Genomic DNA, 14,476 nt, shown 5'->3' on the forward strand with positions numbered 1-14,476 from the left:
ACACTACACACCTAAATAAGTATTTTTTTGCAGTCAGCTCAACAACACTTCTTTCTAAAGTAGGTGTGTGTAAACACATCTTGCAACGGGCTAAATAAATGGTAAATTGTAAAACAAACTCAGTATTTTGGTAGTTTAGTTCCAGGAAAATAACAAATTACAAGCCATATTTGCAAAAACGTGTGGCATCTGAAACTATTAATGAGAAATAGAAATTATACATTAATGCATTTTTTTAAGTAGTTGATAGTGTTTTCGTGGGTAATGTTGCCTTGATGTGTTATGAAATAATGGCATTCTGAAATAACTACCAAGAAAATGGGCTGAGAAAGCAAAGTCTTTAAAGGGCTGTTTGAGGGAAACTTGTTTGCCTCTGCAACTGAACTGCTTTCTGCTGTTTTCCAAAACAAAAGGTCACTTTGATACTTGAATGAAAAATCCATTCTTATCCTAACCATTAATCCTAATCTATATAAGCACCTATATAAATAGGGTATCATAAAATTGTAATTTGAAATTAATTAAAATTTAAAAGCTGACCTTTTACAATGTCCCATGTGACACAAAAGTAGCATTACTTTTCAGCTGGGCACGTGCGCTGACCTTGTAAATTGCGGGATTTCTGACTGCACGGGAAGGCAGCGCGAGTCCATCCTCCCCATCAGCAGTCCGCTCAACAACACTCCTCCTGGAGCACCCACCACCAGCAAACTTCCCCGACCCTTTGCACTTCTAAACAGCGACATGGATACCCTCAGGTCGGCTGGGAGAGCTATTATCCGGAGCCCGAGTATGGCGAAACAGTCTTGGACTGCCGGCAGACACAAAAGTAAGAAGTTTGGGAGAAAAAGAAATGTAGAAATTAGGGTTTTGATTCGCCGTTAACTTAGCTCCATGTGTCAGTGTCACAGTGCTGAAGTTGACGTTGGCTTGTCAGTGTGTCCATTTTATCCAAATTAGCAAAATATTTCTTTACCGAACTACAGCACACTGTAGCTTTGTATTTCAACAACGAAATCCTCCAAAATTACAGTTAACGTTATGTTGCCAACAAAGTCACGACAGTTAAGCTGAATATATTTTTGTCGCAGCGTCTCATTTTTGCATGTGCACACTACAGAAACGTTTCAAGACGCCACTTTCTAATGGCTGTGTCTGTTATGATGGAAACGTGTTGATCCCTTCGGAAAAGTTAGTAATTTTAAAACCAGGCAGAATTAAAAGCCCCAACAAAACGGACACCCTGTGTAGAAACATTTAATAACTCAAAAATAAGCTCAGGCTAATGGTCTTTATTGTAAGAATGTTGTAATATTTTCAGCAAGTTTTACGTTAGTTACCTGTACAATAACAAACCTTACTGCCTTTTAATTTAACTCACTATGGCATTATAATAAATGTCTCGATAAACACAATCCTCCCAAAGCTTCTTTACATATCCACTGTCAGAAGAAGTGCAGAGGTCAATGTTAAAGCCACATCTGAGAGGGAATTGTGGGTCTTGCTCAAGGGCCCACAGCATAGCATTAACATGAATGTTTTATGGTCACTCTGGGGCCCATTGTAACACTCAAGGGCCACTTTGTGAGCTAAATCTCACTTGATCCTGGCTGTAAAGTTGTGAGGGGAATGACCGTTTAGAGAGCCTGTTACAAAGAGGAGACGCCAAGAATCCTGTGGGTCAGTGCACGGCCTCTGCTGGCTTGAGCTAGATTTTATGTAAGGTCATGAGCTAATATTCAGCTCATAGTCTTGTATAAGGAAATACAGCGTGGATCACAAATACACCCCGTTACTGACTGTATCATTAGTGGGGCGGCTGTAGCTCAGTTGGTAAGGTAGTTGTCCATGGACTGTATATGTCAAAGTGTCTCTGGGCGAGACGCTGAACCCCCAACAGCCCATTCCCATCCCCAGCTGTGTAGTGCCAGTCCAAGCCCAGTAGAAATTGTGGAGGGTTGCGTCAGGAAGGGCATCCGGTGTAAAAACTGCTAATGATGGTCTGCTTCATTATGGACAACATAAACAATGATCCGCTGCAGCGAACCTGAACTCACGGGATAAGCCGAATATATAAAAAAACTGAATGTATCATTAGTAGCTCACCTGATAAACCAATGGCTTGTTAATTTGGAATATGAGACTCCTAATTACAGGGACATTTCTTACTACAACACTTCTGTCTAAATTGATGAGAATCATATTTTGGATGTTAGGTTAATTGTGCGAGGTTATCGGTGGCTGTGGTTTCACAGGCCAATCTGATTGTAATCTACTCAACCCTCAGAATTAGTTGTGTGCTGAATTTTCACCTTTTCAGGTGTAATGCAAATGTTTTAAAATGGCATTTTCTAGGAATGAGCTGACTGAGACACTTGCATGAGGCATTTTGACTTTAATGTAGCTCCTACTGTGTTGATTAGTGGAATTAGAAGCTGCTCTTAAATGCAGCTGCTGACCCACTTGATAAAAGTAAAGCATTGTAGTATAGATTACAGGGTCATCTCTAGGTGACAGGGCACACATTCCTTACCAGTGCTGACCCATATTACCTACGTCAATGATGTCATGTCTGGGGGACCAGGATGGGGTCTGTGTATTTCCACTTGGGGGAGAGTTTATTGGAGGTCCTAGGTGAATTCAGCATCTTGTCAGGACAGATGACCAACAGAGGGTACTACTTTCACTTGGATCCTCCCTCAGATGGAAGCATGTGACTTTACCAATAATGAGTGATGCTAATTAAGGCAAATCCCTGCCAGGATGGGAATATTTATTTTGCCCTTTTGATGAAGCTGTTATCCCACCACTTGTGGCACATGCTCCTAGGCTCAGAGTCTGATTATGGGCAAGGCTTTTTTCTGCTTTCCGCTGTTTTTTTTTATTTATTTTTTTGTTGTTTTCCCATTGTTGTCAGACCTCCCTTCCCTCCCCCTTGCCATGTGATGACAATTGCATTTGAGATAGAGTTTACTTAACTCCCAGTGAGTTGAGTGACACTCTCCTATCAGTCATTTAGCTTAAATGGCCAGAGTGGTGTGCTGAGTGACTGCGAGAATCTGTTGAATTCATCTTTCGGAGATCTTCAGTGAAGGTTCCTGTGAGCATCAAATCTGCCCTTACATGTTTACATAATTCCTGTACAAGTGGAATCCTGAACATTAACTGAAATGAATTTGGATTTCTGTGAAATCATATTTACATGCCGTGTAAGTGTAGTGAATTTGAAAGACATGTTTATTTGTGACAGAAGTTGATATTGCAGGTTTAAAAAAAGGTTATTTGGCACAGAGTCTTAAGTTGGCTGACCATAATTGGTGGTTTCCATAGTGTGTGTGGGTGTGGGTGTGTGGGTGTGGACCCACAAATTAGTTAGTCGTGAATTGCCTGTCAGTTGGGCCTTTTTAAAATTTCAAGAGCATGAAGCCTGATTAAGATTTTGATCCCTGCCTTTTTGTCTATGGACAGAAGCTGGTTAAAGGCTTCACTTATTTAGTGAAGTATAATCTAATCTACTAGATGGATTTCCACAGAATTTGGTTCTAATTTAATTTTTAATTGATTCGTACTTCTTACAAAGTTATACGTTTAATAATCCCCTGACATTTCCTCTAGCACAACAGTTATGGCTTGAATATGACCTTGATTGTCATGAAATTGGTACAGATGTTAAATTTGAAGGTGCACGCATTCATATTGTATAAATATCATAATACCCTAAAAACTCCAACATGGCTGTGCAGTAGGTTGATTCCTATGTATATACTGTGTAACCCTGGAATTTGTTCATCATGTAAATTATGAATTAATGGTACTCTAAAATTATTCACAACACAACTTTTAAATTTTCACATTATGATTATTAGGGGTTTTATGCTGTGGTGTAAATGTTGTTTCATATTTTGGAAATTTCTTGGCATGAAAATTGAAGTTTTCATTATAAATTCTTGGTCCTAAAAGAAATCTGTTTCAGAAGCTTAAATAAAACAATGTCTCTAACAGCCTTTAAAATCTCCTTTTCGGTCTGACCTGACACAGTCCTCTCTTCAATTATACAGTAGTGTGTTTGCATGAGTATGCAGTATGCACTACATCCCAGAGGAGGTAGATCCTGGGAGGGTAAATTTCTTATCTCACCCTTATCCCCTCAACTCATTTTTTGAGGAAGTCTCCATAAACACAACCACAGGGTCATTGCCAGCTGGCACCGTACAAAACCTGATAAAGAATGACATGAAAGTAGTTGTTGTTCCTTGAGCAGTTAAAGTTCTAAAATGTCTTGTTCCTTTTGGTGAGCAAATAATTGTGCTAACTTTTGTTTTTTGACTTTTAGAGTAAACACAAGGTTGAGTTGCTTTTTAATGCTACATTTTCAGCCGGGTTTGGGAGATTTATTATGCTGCTTTGAGAAAGGAAACCCACACTTTCCTCTTATCAAAGTGTGTCAGAGTTCATGTATAATCACTCCTAACTCTTGGCCTTTAATTGTCAAGGCCTGTATGTTGTTTTGGGGTTGAAATATTTACTTAACATTAACAGAATCTCTGACCTAGATACCCTGTTTTGCCTTTTCTGCTTCAGGGAGAGAGCAGTTCAACATAGACTGTTTACATTTCCTTTTAATTTGTGTTTTGCTCAAGCGCTTTGAATGTTCCCACGACTAATGTTATTTATTTTAGAACATAAAATGGGAGGAAAAGCAGAAAAATCTCAGCATCAGTAAAGCAGTAACCAAGAAATGTGTGGTCTTTTTAACTTGCTGAATGGGTACATGAATGTCAAAATTGTTTTTGGCCTACTTTTCCCTGACTTTTTTTTTTTTTTTTCTTAGAGCTTCCAGAGAACTGGACTGACACAAGGGAGACAATTTTAGAAGGCATGACCTTTAACCTTCGTCACCTCGGTATGACACTAGTGGACCAGCCCAAGGGAGAAGACCTATCGGCTGCTGCCGTTAAGAGGATTGTAGCCACGGTGAGAGCTTTAATGGCATTGACTGCGTTTACATGCTCTTAAGAAACCTGGTTACTGAAAGTCAGCATATACTTGCAAAAGTAGCATAATCTTATTTCCACTTTACCTTGGACTTATTTCGGAAGCATGGCTCACAGATTTGAACTATATATTGCTAGAAAACGCTGCTTTCTAACTTATTTTATTCTTTTTTTAGCTGTGTTTGTGTCACAGCAGAGTGACAAAACATGGAAAGAGAAAGAGAGATGAAAGATACACACCACTACCACAGTGCGAACTTTATTAATTAAAAAAAAAACTCCCTGAGGGAAAGTAACTTATTTAGACCTATAAGGCACTTTGTTTATCTGACTATGATGGACTTTGTTATAAAAATAAGGTGGCATTGGTCCATTAATCTTTCTCTTGTTCAGTCAGCTGCATGTTCCTTTCTGCAGCCTTTTGTTGCGCACATACGCAGTAACAGAAAGACTATTAGAAACTTGGGTAGACGTATACGCGGCAAAGAAATTGGTGTTCTACTGACAAAAGCCTACCGGGAAAATTGGATTCCCTAATCAGCTTTCCTGAGAAAGCCGATTGTAACCTGGTTGCTTAAGTCCATGTGATCACATTGATTGACAGTGCTTTTATGAGATTTATGAGGTGCTTTTTACATAAAATGTCTAGATTTGTCATCAGAATATCCTATACTTTTGTTGATTCCGGGCATTCTGGGATTCCGGGCCTTCCAGATAAGCAAACAAAAATGAAATGGAAATTGGAAGTAAACATGTGGCTACTGCTGTGTTTTTGTTTTCTGTAGCAGAGCTATGACAGCATCTCTCTTTGGCCAACCCCAAGCAACAGTTGTTTAAAGTTCAGTTACAGGGTAGTAAGTTCCCGTGTGTGTGTGTGTGTGTGTGTGTGTGTGTGTGTGTGTGTGTGTGTGTGTGTGTGTGTGTGTGTGTGTGTGTGTGTGTGTGTGTGTGTGTGTGTGTGTGTGTGTGTGTGTGTGTGTGTGTGTGTGTGTGTGTGTGTGTGTGTGTGTGTGTGTGTGTGTGTGTGTGTGTGTGTGTGTGTGTGTGTGTGTGTGTGTGTGTGTGTGTGTGTGTGTGTGTGTGTGTGTGTGTGTGTGTGTGTGTGTGTGTGTGTGTGTGTGTGTGTGTGTGTGTGTGTGTTTTTAGGAGGCACCATGATGTAACCAACAGTATAGTTCTAGCAGATCTAAGCTCTGTAGCTCCACCATAACTCCTTAATCTCAAACTACATTAGAACTTTGAACAAACTTCTTTCTCTTTCAATTGTCACAGGCTAAAGCCAGTGGGAAGAAACCTCAGAAGGTTGCTCTCAAGGTTTCCCCTGAGGGAATAGTCCTGTATGACAGCTTGAATAATAAACTCCTGGAAAATGTCTCCATATACAGGTAATATGCAGTGCATCATAGCTCATTAGAAGTACTGGTGTGGAGTTGGTCCTACTGGACATGTAACTACTTTGTATGTCATATGTCTAACCGTTGACTTCTGCCCGTCAGAATATCCTACTGCACAGTGGACAAACTGCATGATAAAGTGTTTGCTTATATCGCTCAAAACACCCTTAATGGAACACTGGAGTGCCATGCCTACCTCTGCTCCAAGAGGAAAGTGGTAAGTTGTGTGACTACAAATTAAAGTTTATATATTTCACTTAAATTCATCACAAATTGGGAGCAAATTAAATAATTTAAAAAAAATCACCTTATATGAATGTTTAAGTAAAAAAACTTTGCGTTAAAGTGCACCTGTTTTCCGCATAAGTGTGTTGCCTTTATCTCTACTTCATCTTAAATGAAAGAGAAACAGAAATGTAAGTTTCTCAAGCTGTACTCAATGTGCAATATTAAAGGAAATCTTCCCTTTTGCATTACACTAATGTGTAATGACTGTTTGACTGCAGACCTATGTTACTTACTTTTTCTTAATCCATTACATCTTTTCCAGTTCTATGCCAAATAGAAAGCAAGGGAGTCCTTGGTTAAAATATTTCTGTGCATTATAAAAGCAAAAACAGATCTTAAAGGGCGACTTCACCCATTTTCAACTTGCTTTCTATAGACTTAAGTTTATGCTATAAATGTCCATTCATGCTTTTAAACTTCCCTTTATTAAAATATTTCTTTGCTTTTAGCTGAAAAAACCCTCCAGATGACATCACCCAGAGGAGTTTTTAATCATTAGTAGTTCAGATGTCATCTGGAGGAGCTCTGGAAAAGGCGGTTGACCATGATTACGAACTTCATGGTGATGGCTTAATCTGACCTGAAGGTTTCTCCAAGTGATGTCATCTGGAGGCATTTTTTTTTTAGTTAGAAGAAGAGAGATATTTTAATATAATAAAGTCAGAGGAACATTTAATGGCATTTATTTACATGTACTACCCAAATTAGACCCATAAAAGCTAGTTCAATATCAGTAAATGCATCCTTTAACATTAAAACGTCAGTCTCATTCATATCTTTTATTTCAAATCTATACTTAAATGAGTGACTTGGGATGGTCACTCAGTTAATCTTTGCATTGGTCATTTACAATGTGTATGTATTTGCTGTTCTCCAGGCTCAGGCAGTGGCTTTGACAGTCGCACAGGCCTTCACAATAGCTTTTGAACTCTGGCAAGTGGCCAAAGAAGGTAGGAACCACACACTCATTAACCTTTAAGTCCCACACGGTCACCAATCCACATGTACACAAAATCAGCCTTGCTGCTCCAAGTATGTTAACATCTGCTATAAGGCTGCAGTAAACAGGTCTTGACCTGCTTCTATTATGTCTCTGTACATCTTATTTTCTAGAGAAGGGGAAGAGAGTGAAGTCTGGTTCAGCTGGAGAGACCAGCAGCAGCTCCCGTTCAGAAAGATCAAATAGCTTTGGGAGCCTGAAAGGGACAGGTAAAAACAAGACTCAGATATTACAACATGGCTAGTGATAAATGCTTGGTAACCTTTGTCACACAAATGCCATAAATGTTTTTCATGTTTTCTACAAAGTTTTTCATCTCTTAAGGTTGCCCTGTTCCCTCTTCTACTGCAATTCTAAAATGGCACCAGATTTGAAAATTAGTGCCACCATCTGTATAACTTCCAATAAATATGGTGTTTTGGCACCCATTGCGAGTGCCACTAACTTGGAAGTTGTCTTGCTTATAGACACTTCAACATTTTACAGGAGGAGTAGTAAATTCAACTGCTGACTCTATAGAGAAGTTTTGGCAAACTATCAGACAACTTGAGCCTCTTTGACACATGCACTGGAATCCTGAAATTCTTCTGAGGTGGTGTATGTGAACACCAATGTCCAAGTCAGACGCTCCAGAAATTATCTAGTCTTTACAATGTCTGGATTATGTATTATGAGAGATTTGGTCTTATGAATATGTTGAAATGCCCTGTGAGGAGCTATAAAATGTTGCTTACCATTGGTGACAGATAAAAGGACTGATGAATGGCATGCTGATTCAGGTTTTTGTTGTTTTTTTTCGTTGGTTGGTTGGTTGGTTTCCGCTGATATTTCAGCCTGGGTGAAATGGGTAGACTGGCTAACCAACACTGCATCCCTGCAACCAGGGCTTCACATTATCATTTTTGCCAAACTGCCAAATGTGAGTGGATTTCAGCAGTGGCAGTTAACAGTCACTCCAATGAGCAACTTTGCAGAGTTGATATTTATAAATTATTTTTTATTGTAGTGTCAAAAGTCAACTCACATGAACACTACCTACACACAGTGTTTGCTTATTGGTCCATTGTGAATAGTCTTTTGCCTTGTGCTTCCATGCTAGTGACCGACAGCACAACACTGTAAACAAGACGTCCCTGTGGAGAGCAGGGTGGAGATGTGAAACAGAAGAGATACATAAAAAGTATATAACAAAACCCAAGATAGGCCCAAGAAAACCTGCAGGTTTGCAGGAATGGTGCTTCTAGGAACACTACAAAGTGTGGGTCATCTGTCGTTTGCCAGAAAGTGGCTGATAATGATGATAAAAATGATATGGTGTTACTTTCCCTCTAACTAGATGTTGCCACAGACACCTTGTTGGTCTTGGAGGACAGCAGGAATGTTGTAGTGGAGACTGATGGGAATGTAGAGGAGGACGAGCTAGAAGACCTCATGCCCTCAAAGACTAATAACAACTCTGCCTGGGTAAGATTCTGGCTCTGTTTTGCTGCTGTGAACAGTTGTGATAAAGACAATTCTTCCATTTCATAATCTCTAAATGAAAAAGTAGATAATTCATTTTCATTTGATATTTAGACTCAATTGACATGTGTTTTTCAATGTCCAGTATAATAAAGGCAAAAGTATTTTAAATGGTGGTTTTGCTATGCTCACATTTTAAAGCTCCTTGAAGTAAAAATATACGTCAGTATAGAATTGTCAATGCCATTATAGTACAACCCCAATTCGGAAAGAAATGGTACAATGTGTAAATAAAAACAGAATGCAATGATTAACAAATCTTATTAACCCATGTTTTATTCACAACACAATACTAAGATATTTTAGCATTTCATGAAAAATATTATCTCATTCTGAATTTAATGGCAGCAACACATCTCAAAAAAGTTGTAATAGGGCAACAAAAGGCTGGAAAAGTAATTACTGCAGATCAAAAACAAATGGAGGAGATTGACAACTAATTAGGATAACTGGCAATGGGTTAGTAACTTGACTGGGTATAAAAGGAGCATTTCAGAAACGCAGAGCCTCTCAAATATATAGAAGGGCAGAAGTTCACAATCTGTGACAGTGCATCAAAAGATTCTAGAACAACTTCAGAAAAATGTTCCTCAACATAAAATTGTGACTTTGAGAATCCCACCATCTACAGTATATAAAATCAGAAGATTCAGACAATCCGGTCCTCAGGTGGCACTGCATTAAAAACAGGCCTGATTCTCTTCTGGAAAACACTGCATGGGCTCGGGAACACTTCCAGTAATCACTATCTGTGAACACAGTTCACTGTGCAATTCACAAATGTTAGTTCATGCAAAGAAGAAGCCATATGTGAACACAATCTAGAAATGCCAGAGTGTTCTCTGGGCCAAGCTCATTTAAAATGGTCTGAGGCAAAATGGGAAAACTGTTCTGTGGTCGGATGAATCCAAATTTTAAATTATTTTTGGAAACCATGGACGCCCTGTCCTTTAGACTAAAGACGAGAGGGACCATCCAGCTTGTTATCAGCTGACAGTTCAAAAGCCTGCATCTCTGATGGTATGGGGCTGCATTAGTGCCTATTATGTGGGCAGCTTACACATCTGGAAAGGCCCCATCAATGCTGAAAAGTACATAGAAGTTTTAGAGGAAACATCTCCCTGTTCCAAATTTTTTATTTTATTTTTTGAGATGTGTTGCTGCCATCAGTTTCAAAATAAGCTAATATTTTCTTAGAAATGTCTCAGTTTCAACATCTGATATGTTGTTTATGTTATATTGTGAATAAAATGTGAGATGGTGAGATTTGCAAATCATTGCATTCTGTTTTTTCTTTGTTTTACACATCCTCCCAACTTATTTTGAATTAGGTTTGTAATTCAACTTATATTTTACCTGAGGATTTTTAAAGTTAGTGTGTTCTTCTTCCAGGAAATGGAAGATAGTTTGGATGAAGCTTTCTCCAGGTGAGAAATGTCTGATTCAGTTTGTTTTTATTAGCTGATATTAATCCGATTTGATTGATTGTCTTTGTCTCTTTACAATAAAAAGCCCCACCACTAAATTCATTTTTGTAAAATGCTCCAGTGGCGTTGTGCCACACGCTGATGATTTCTGTGTACTACTGAAATGTAATTTGTGTGCCTGCTTTCTATGTACTGTCGAAGTGTTTTTTTTGGTTTTTTTTTTGTTTTTGTTTGTTTTGTTTTTTATCTTTGCTAATATAGAAAATAAGGAATAACCTCAGGAGAAAGATTATTTTTAATAATCTATAGCTCAGTTGACAGCTGAGCTTTAAAATGTGCTCAATCTACTATGTGTTTGTGTCTCCAGCTGTGCTTTGGATAGCTATGGTTCATTTCCAGGTAATGTTGAATACCACTATCAACTTTCAGAATCGTTATTTAGCATAGTATTCATACTAGTTACTAACCTAATATTAATCTTTGTCATTCAGTCACTGCCAAAACCAGTATGGAATGTTAATCAATAGTGTGAAATATTGCCATGTCTCATTTAGTGTCTCCAATATGGTCAGCTAGGTTCAGAGAAGAGTGTTCAATTTCTAAAGGACATGTGCCATCATTCCTATCCACCTCACACTAAAGGCTTTGTTGAACAGTTATTGTGTTTGTGGACAGAGGTTTAAAACTGGAGCAGTTGGTCGGGAAAACCAAGAGTCGAACAGACTGAGGTTTTACTTGTATAAACAAGTTGGCGAGGTCAAGCTGCTGCGGAGGCAGAATTAAAGTCCTGATTGAGGCAAACCTCATAGGAATTCTGGCCACATGACATTAGGGCTAAAGTTCAGTGGAGGGCTCATTGAAGCACGTTAAGAAAAAGACCAAGCACTACTGTATAAGCGGTATTTAGAAGAGTTCATGTAACACATGTTCATCTTAAACAATTTAGGGGTAGTTTTATCATAACCTTTCATCATTTTGCTTTCTTTAAGGTTGTGCTTCTGCATTTTTTTCCTCTTATTGTCAAGTAATCCCAGAAACAGACTAAAATCTACAGTGAATTGATCCCAGTAATAGGTATTACCTGTGTTAATTGAATGATATCTTCCTTCATTATAAGTCAATCAATCATAATATGTCTTACTGTCATTGAAGCTGATTGGGGATTTTAGCAGGAAACAGCTACTTTCAGGTAACTGAAGAGAAACAGAAAGGCTTTGTAATGTTGCGTTTGTGAGAATGGTGAGACACTTTACACTGTAACATTAAACATGTTGCAGTTTGTGTTTTTTTTTTTTTTTTGCCGTATTTATTTTCTGTACACATTACTTTGGGACTTGACTAATAAGGCTGGAATGGTTAAACCCTAAATGCTTGTTGGCAAAAAAATCTGTGTCAAATTGCAGTAGAAATGATCCCTAAAAAACTGACTGTTCTACTGTGAGCGACATTTGCTAAAGACTACGGTGCTCAGCTGCTTTGTATAGTTTAGTTTGTTTGTAAGGGCTTAAAATTTGGATTTTAGTTTTTTACTTTCAGCGGGAATTAATGGACTTGGGGCTAGATGCTTCAGGCAAACCGTAAATGCCCTGTAGCCCTGTTGGTTTTGGTGTTTTCATGGGATTTATTGACAATTAGAAAAGAACAGCTTAACACCAGGCTTTTTTTTTTTTTTTTTTTTTTTTTTTTTTTTAACAGTAATTGTGTTTTTTAAATGGAGTTGAGACCTTCTTATAGAGGTTTGTTAGCTTCTTCCATTAAACTTTTTCTCTTGTCTCCTCAGACTGGCAGTCTCACGTACGTACCCCCAGGTCCTGGACATTGGGTTGACACCCCAAGAATGGCTCACTAAACCTGACTGGGAGGGCACCAATGGAAACAGTCCACAGGCTATCAGCCCGTTCATGGACGATATGTTTGCCTTCTGACAAGCACAACACACTAGAAAGAGAGACGACAGCTAAGAGGAGGACTAGGGGTGTCTTTGTCTTCCTATGAATCAACAAGCCATCACTCTGTACTAAAGATAAAGCTGCAGCAAATCCATAAGGGAAAAAGTATAGAACTTTAAGATAACATTTGGCCTCTTCACTTTGTTGTTACTCTCTTCACATGGACAGTTCTTTATTTCTTTGTGGAAACAGCATGGGCCACTGCCCCTGCACACCAAAGCAATAATATCTTTAAAGTTACTACATCTCTCCAGTTAATACACTAAAAACATCTTTCCAAACTTCTGTTCACCAAGTCATGTTATGTCAGTATATGTTTTCTTTTTATAATTTAATATTTCAGTTTCTGTACTTGTAACATTATAATTAGTGTTTAGTTTTAAATTTGTTTTATTTTTTTTTTTTTGAAGGAAGATCAGTAGGATTTGTTTCAGATTTATCTGCAGACAGCATTAACAGGCCTTAATAGCAGGACAATCAGCTATGATACATCTTTATGAAAACAGAAAACTAATGGTTGCTTGGCTACAGTATCCGTGGATTTAGTTAATGTAAGGATATGACTTTCTACCAACTTGAATGTAAACTTAAGATTGTTTTATTTCTATGAACTGATAATCCATCTACTTGTGTTTGTATGAAATCTACCAGTGGCTCATTTAGGACATGCTGTTACAGGCACTTACTTTTCCCTGCAGTGTAACACTGTTCTCATGAATGAAGCCCAGATGTGCTCACATACCAGTGTGACCGTTTCACTGTACTCTTATCTACTAGCAATGTTTAGAATTAAAATTTAAAATGTATTCATGAAATTGACTCCTTTGGTACTGCATATTAATGTTTACTTACTATTTCCAAGGTTTAGAATGAATTAATGGGGCATTTTCAAAAACGTACAGGTTTAGATTACATAATTAACAGGTTTTGACCAATAAAAAAAGGTTTGTGTAGCATAAACAATGCAAATTAGACAAAAGATGATAAGCTTGTGTCCAAAAGTCATTTTTTTGTACAGTTTATAGAAGATGTAATGTGTTTTTATGCATAGCTAAGATAAAACTATGGATTTGTGTGGATGGAAACTGCTTTTCACATTTTAGTTTTCATTCTACCTGAGCCAGATAGAATGTTGACTGGTAATGTTTAGAGGGGCTGGTATGTGGATTGTGCTATAATTGGACAGGGCAGGATTAGCTCAGTGTCCAGACTTGCAAAGTTTAGCTAATTGACTGCAGGTTTTAGCTTTATGTATGTATTATGTATGTGGTATTATGCATTATGTATGTGGTATCAATCTTTTCACCTATTAGAAAACAAGTGAACATATTTCCAAAAACATCAAACCGTTTTTAAGTCAACGCAGAAATCCTTCAAATAAAGTGCATGTGAACATTCTGCAGTTCAATGATAGGAGGAGGAATCTGCTGACGTATATTCAAAGCACCTCCGTGTGTTTTCTTGGAGGTATAAGCAGGAAAGTGAGAGAGGGTAAAGTGCATCAAAGTAAAACAAAGTAGTCCTTTTGATTTGTTGTTGTTGCTTGCATCTTCCAAATGTGTCTAGGAGGACTGTTACCTGCTGTTTGGTGAATGTTTGGGTTCCTGCATCAGTTTCAGTGTAGATGCAGTGTAAGCTTTCTTAATACAGTTAGCCTGAGGGTGTATTTTTTTTAATTTTGCACTTGCTTTGTATATACAAGTAAGCTTCTTATATCACAATGGGGATTGGATAAACCTGAGCAAACAATTTTTTGTTCGATCTGCTTTGATTTTAAGCCCTCCTTGAGTAACAAGCAACATTCTGTACTGAGTCTTGACTGAGGTGCAGTTTGTTTTCCTGGCAGCAGGGGGCAGCAGTGCATTATCTATTTAAGGCCAGATACTTGAGATACTATTGAGCT

General features: G+C 38.1%; 1 protein-coding gene across 3 annotated transcripts; it reads left to right on the forward strand.

Moving 5' to 3' along the window:
* Nucleotides 1-645: 645 nt before the first annotated feature.
* On the forward strand, nucleotides 646-13,388 carry ldlrap1a (low density lipoprotein receptor adaptor protein 1a). Of its 3 annotated transcripts, XM_067507325.1 has the most exons (10): nucleotides 646-829; nucleotides 4,832-4,974; nucleotides 6,267-6,379; nucleotides 6,491-6,605; nucleotides 7,554-7,626; nucleotides 7,790-7,885; nucleotides 9,013-9,140; nucleotides 10,590-10,624; nucleotides 10,992-11,023; nucleotides 12,405-13,388. In XM_067507325.1, exons 1-10 carry the CDS (start codon nucleotides 745-747, stop codon nucleotides 12,449-12,451), a joined length of 867 nt encoding a protein of 288 aa, XP_067363426.1. In that variant the 5' UTR covers nucleotides 646-744; the 3' UTR covers nucleotides 12,452-13,388. The 3 variants fall into 3 exon arrangements, with proteins under 3 accessions (XP_067363426.1, XP_067363434.1, XP_067363416.1); XM_067507315.1 differs by lacking the exon at nucleotides 10,992-11,023 and having other exon boundaries at nucleotides 648-829; XM_067507333.1 differs by lacking the exons at nucleotides 10,590-10,624; nucleotides 10,992-11,023.
* The last annotated feature ends 1,088 nt before the right edge of the window (nucleotides 13,389-14,476 follow it).

This window comes from Channa argus, chromosome 1 (assembly GCF_033026475.1).
Source record: "Channa argus isolate prfri chromosome 1, Channa argus male v1.0, whole genome shotgun sequence".
Classification (NCBI taxonomy): domain Eukaryota; kingdom Metazoa; phylum Chordata; class Actinopteri; order Anabantiformes; family Channidae; genus Channa; species Channa argus.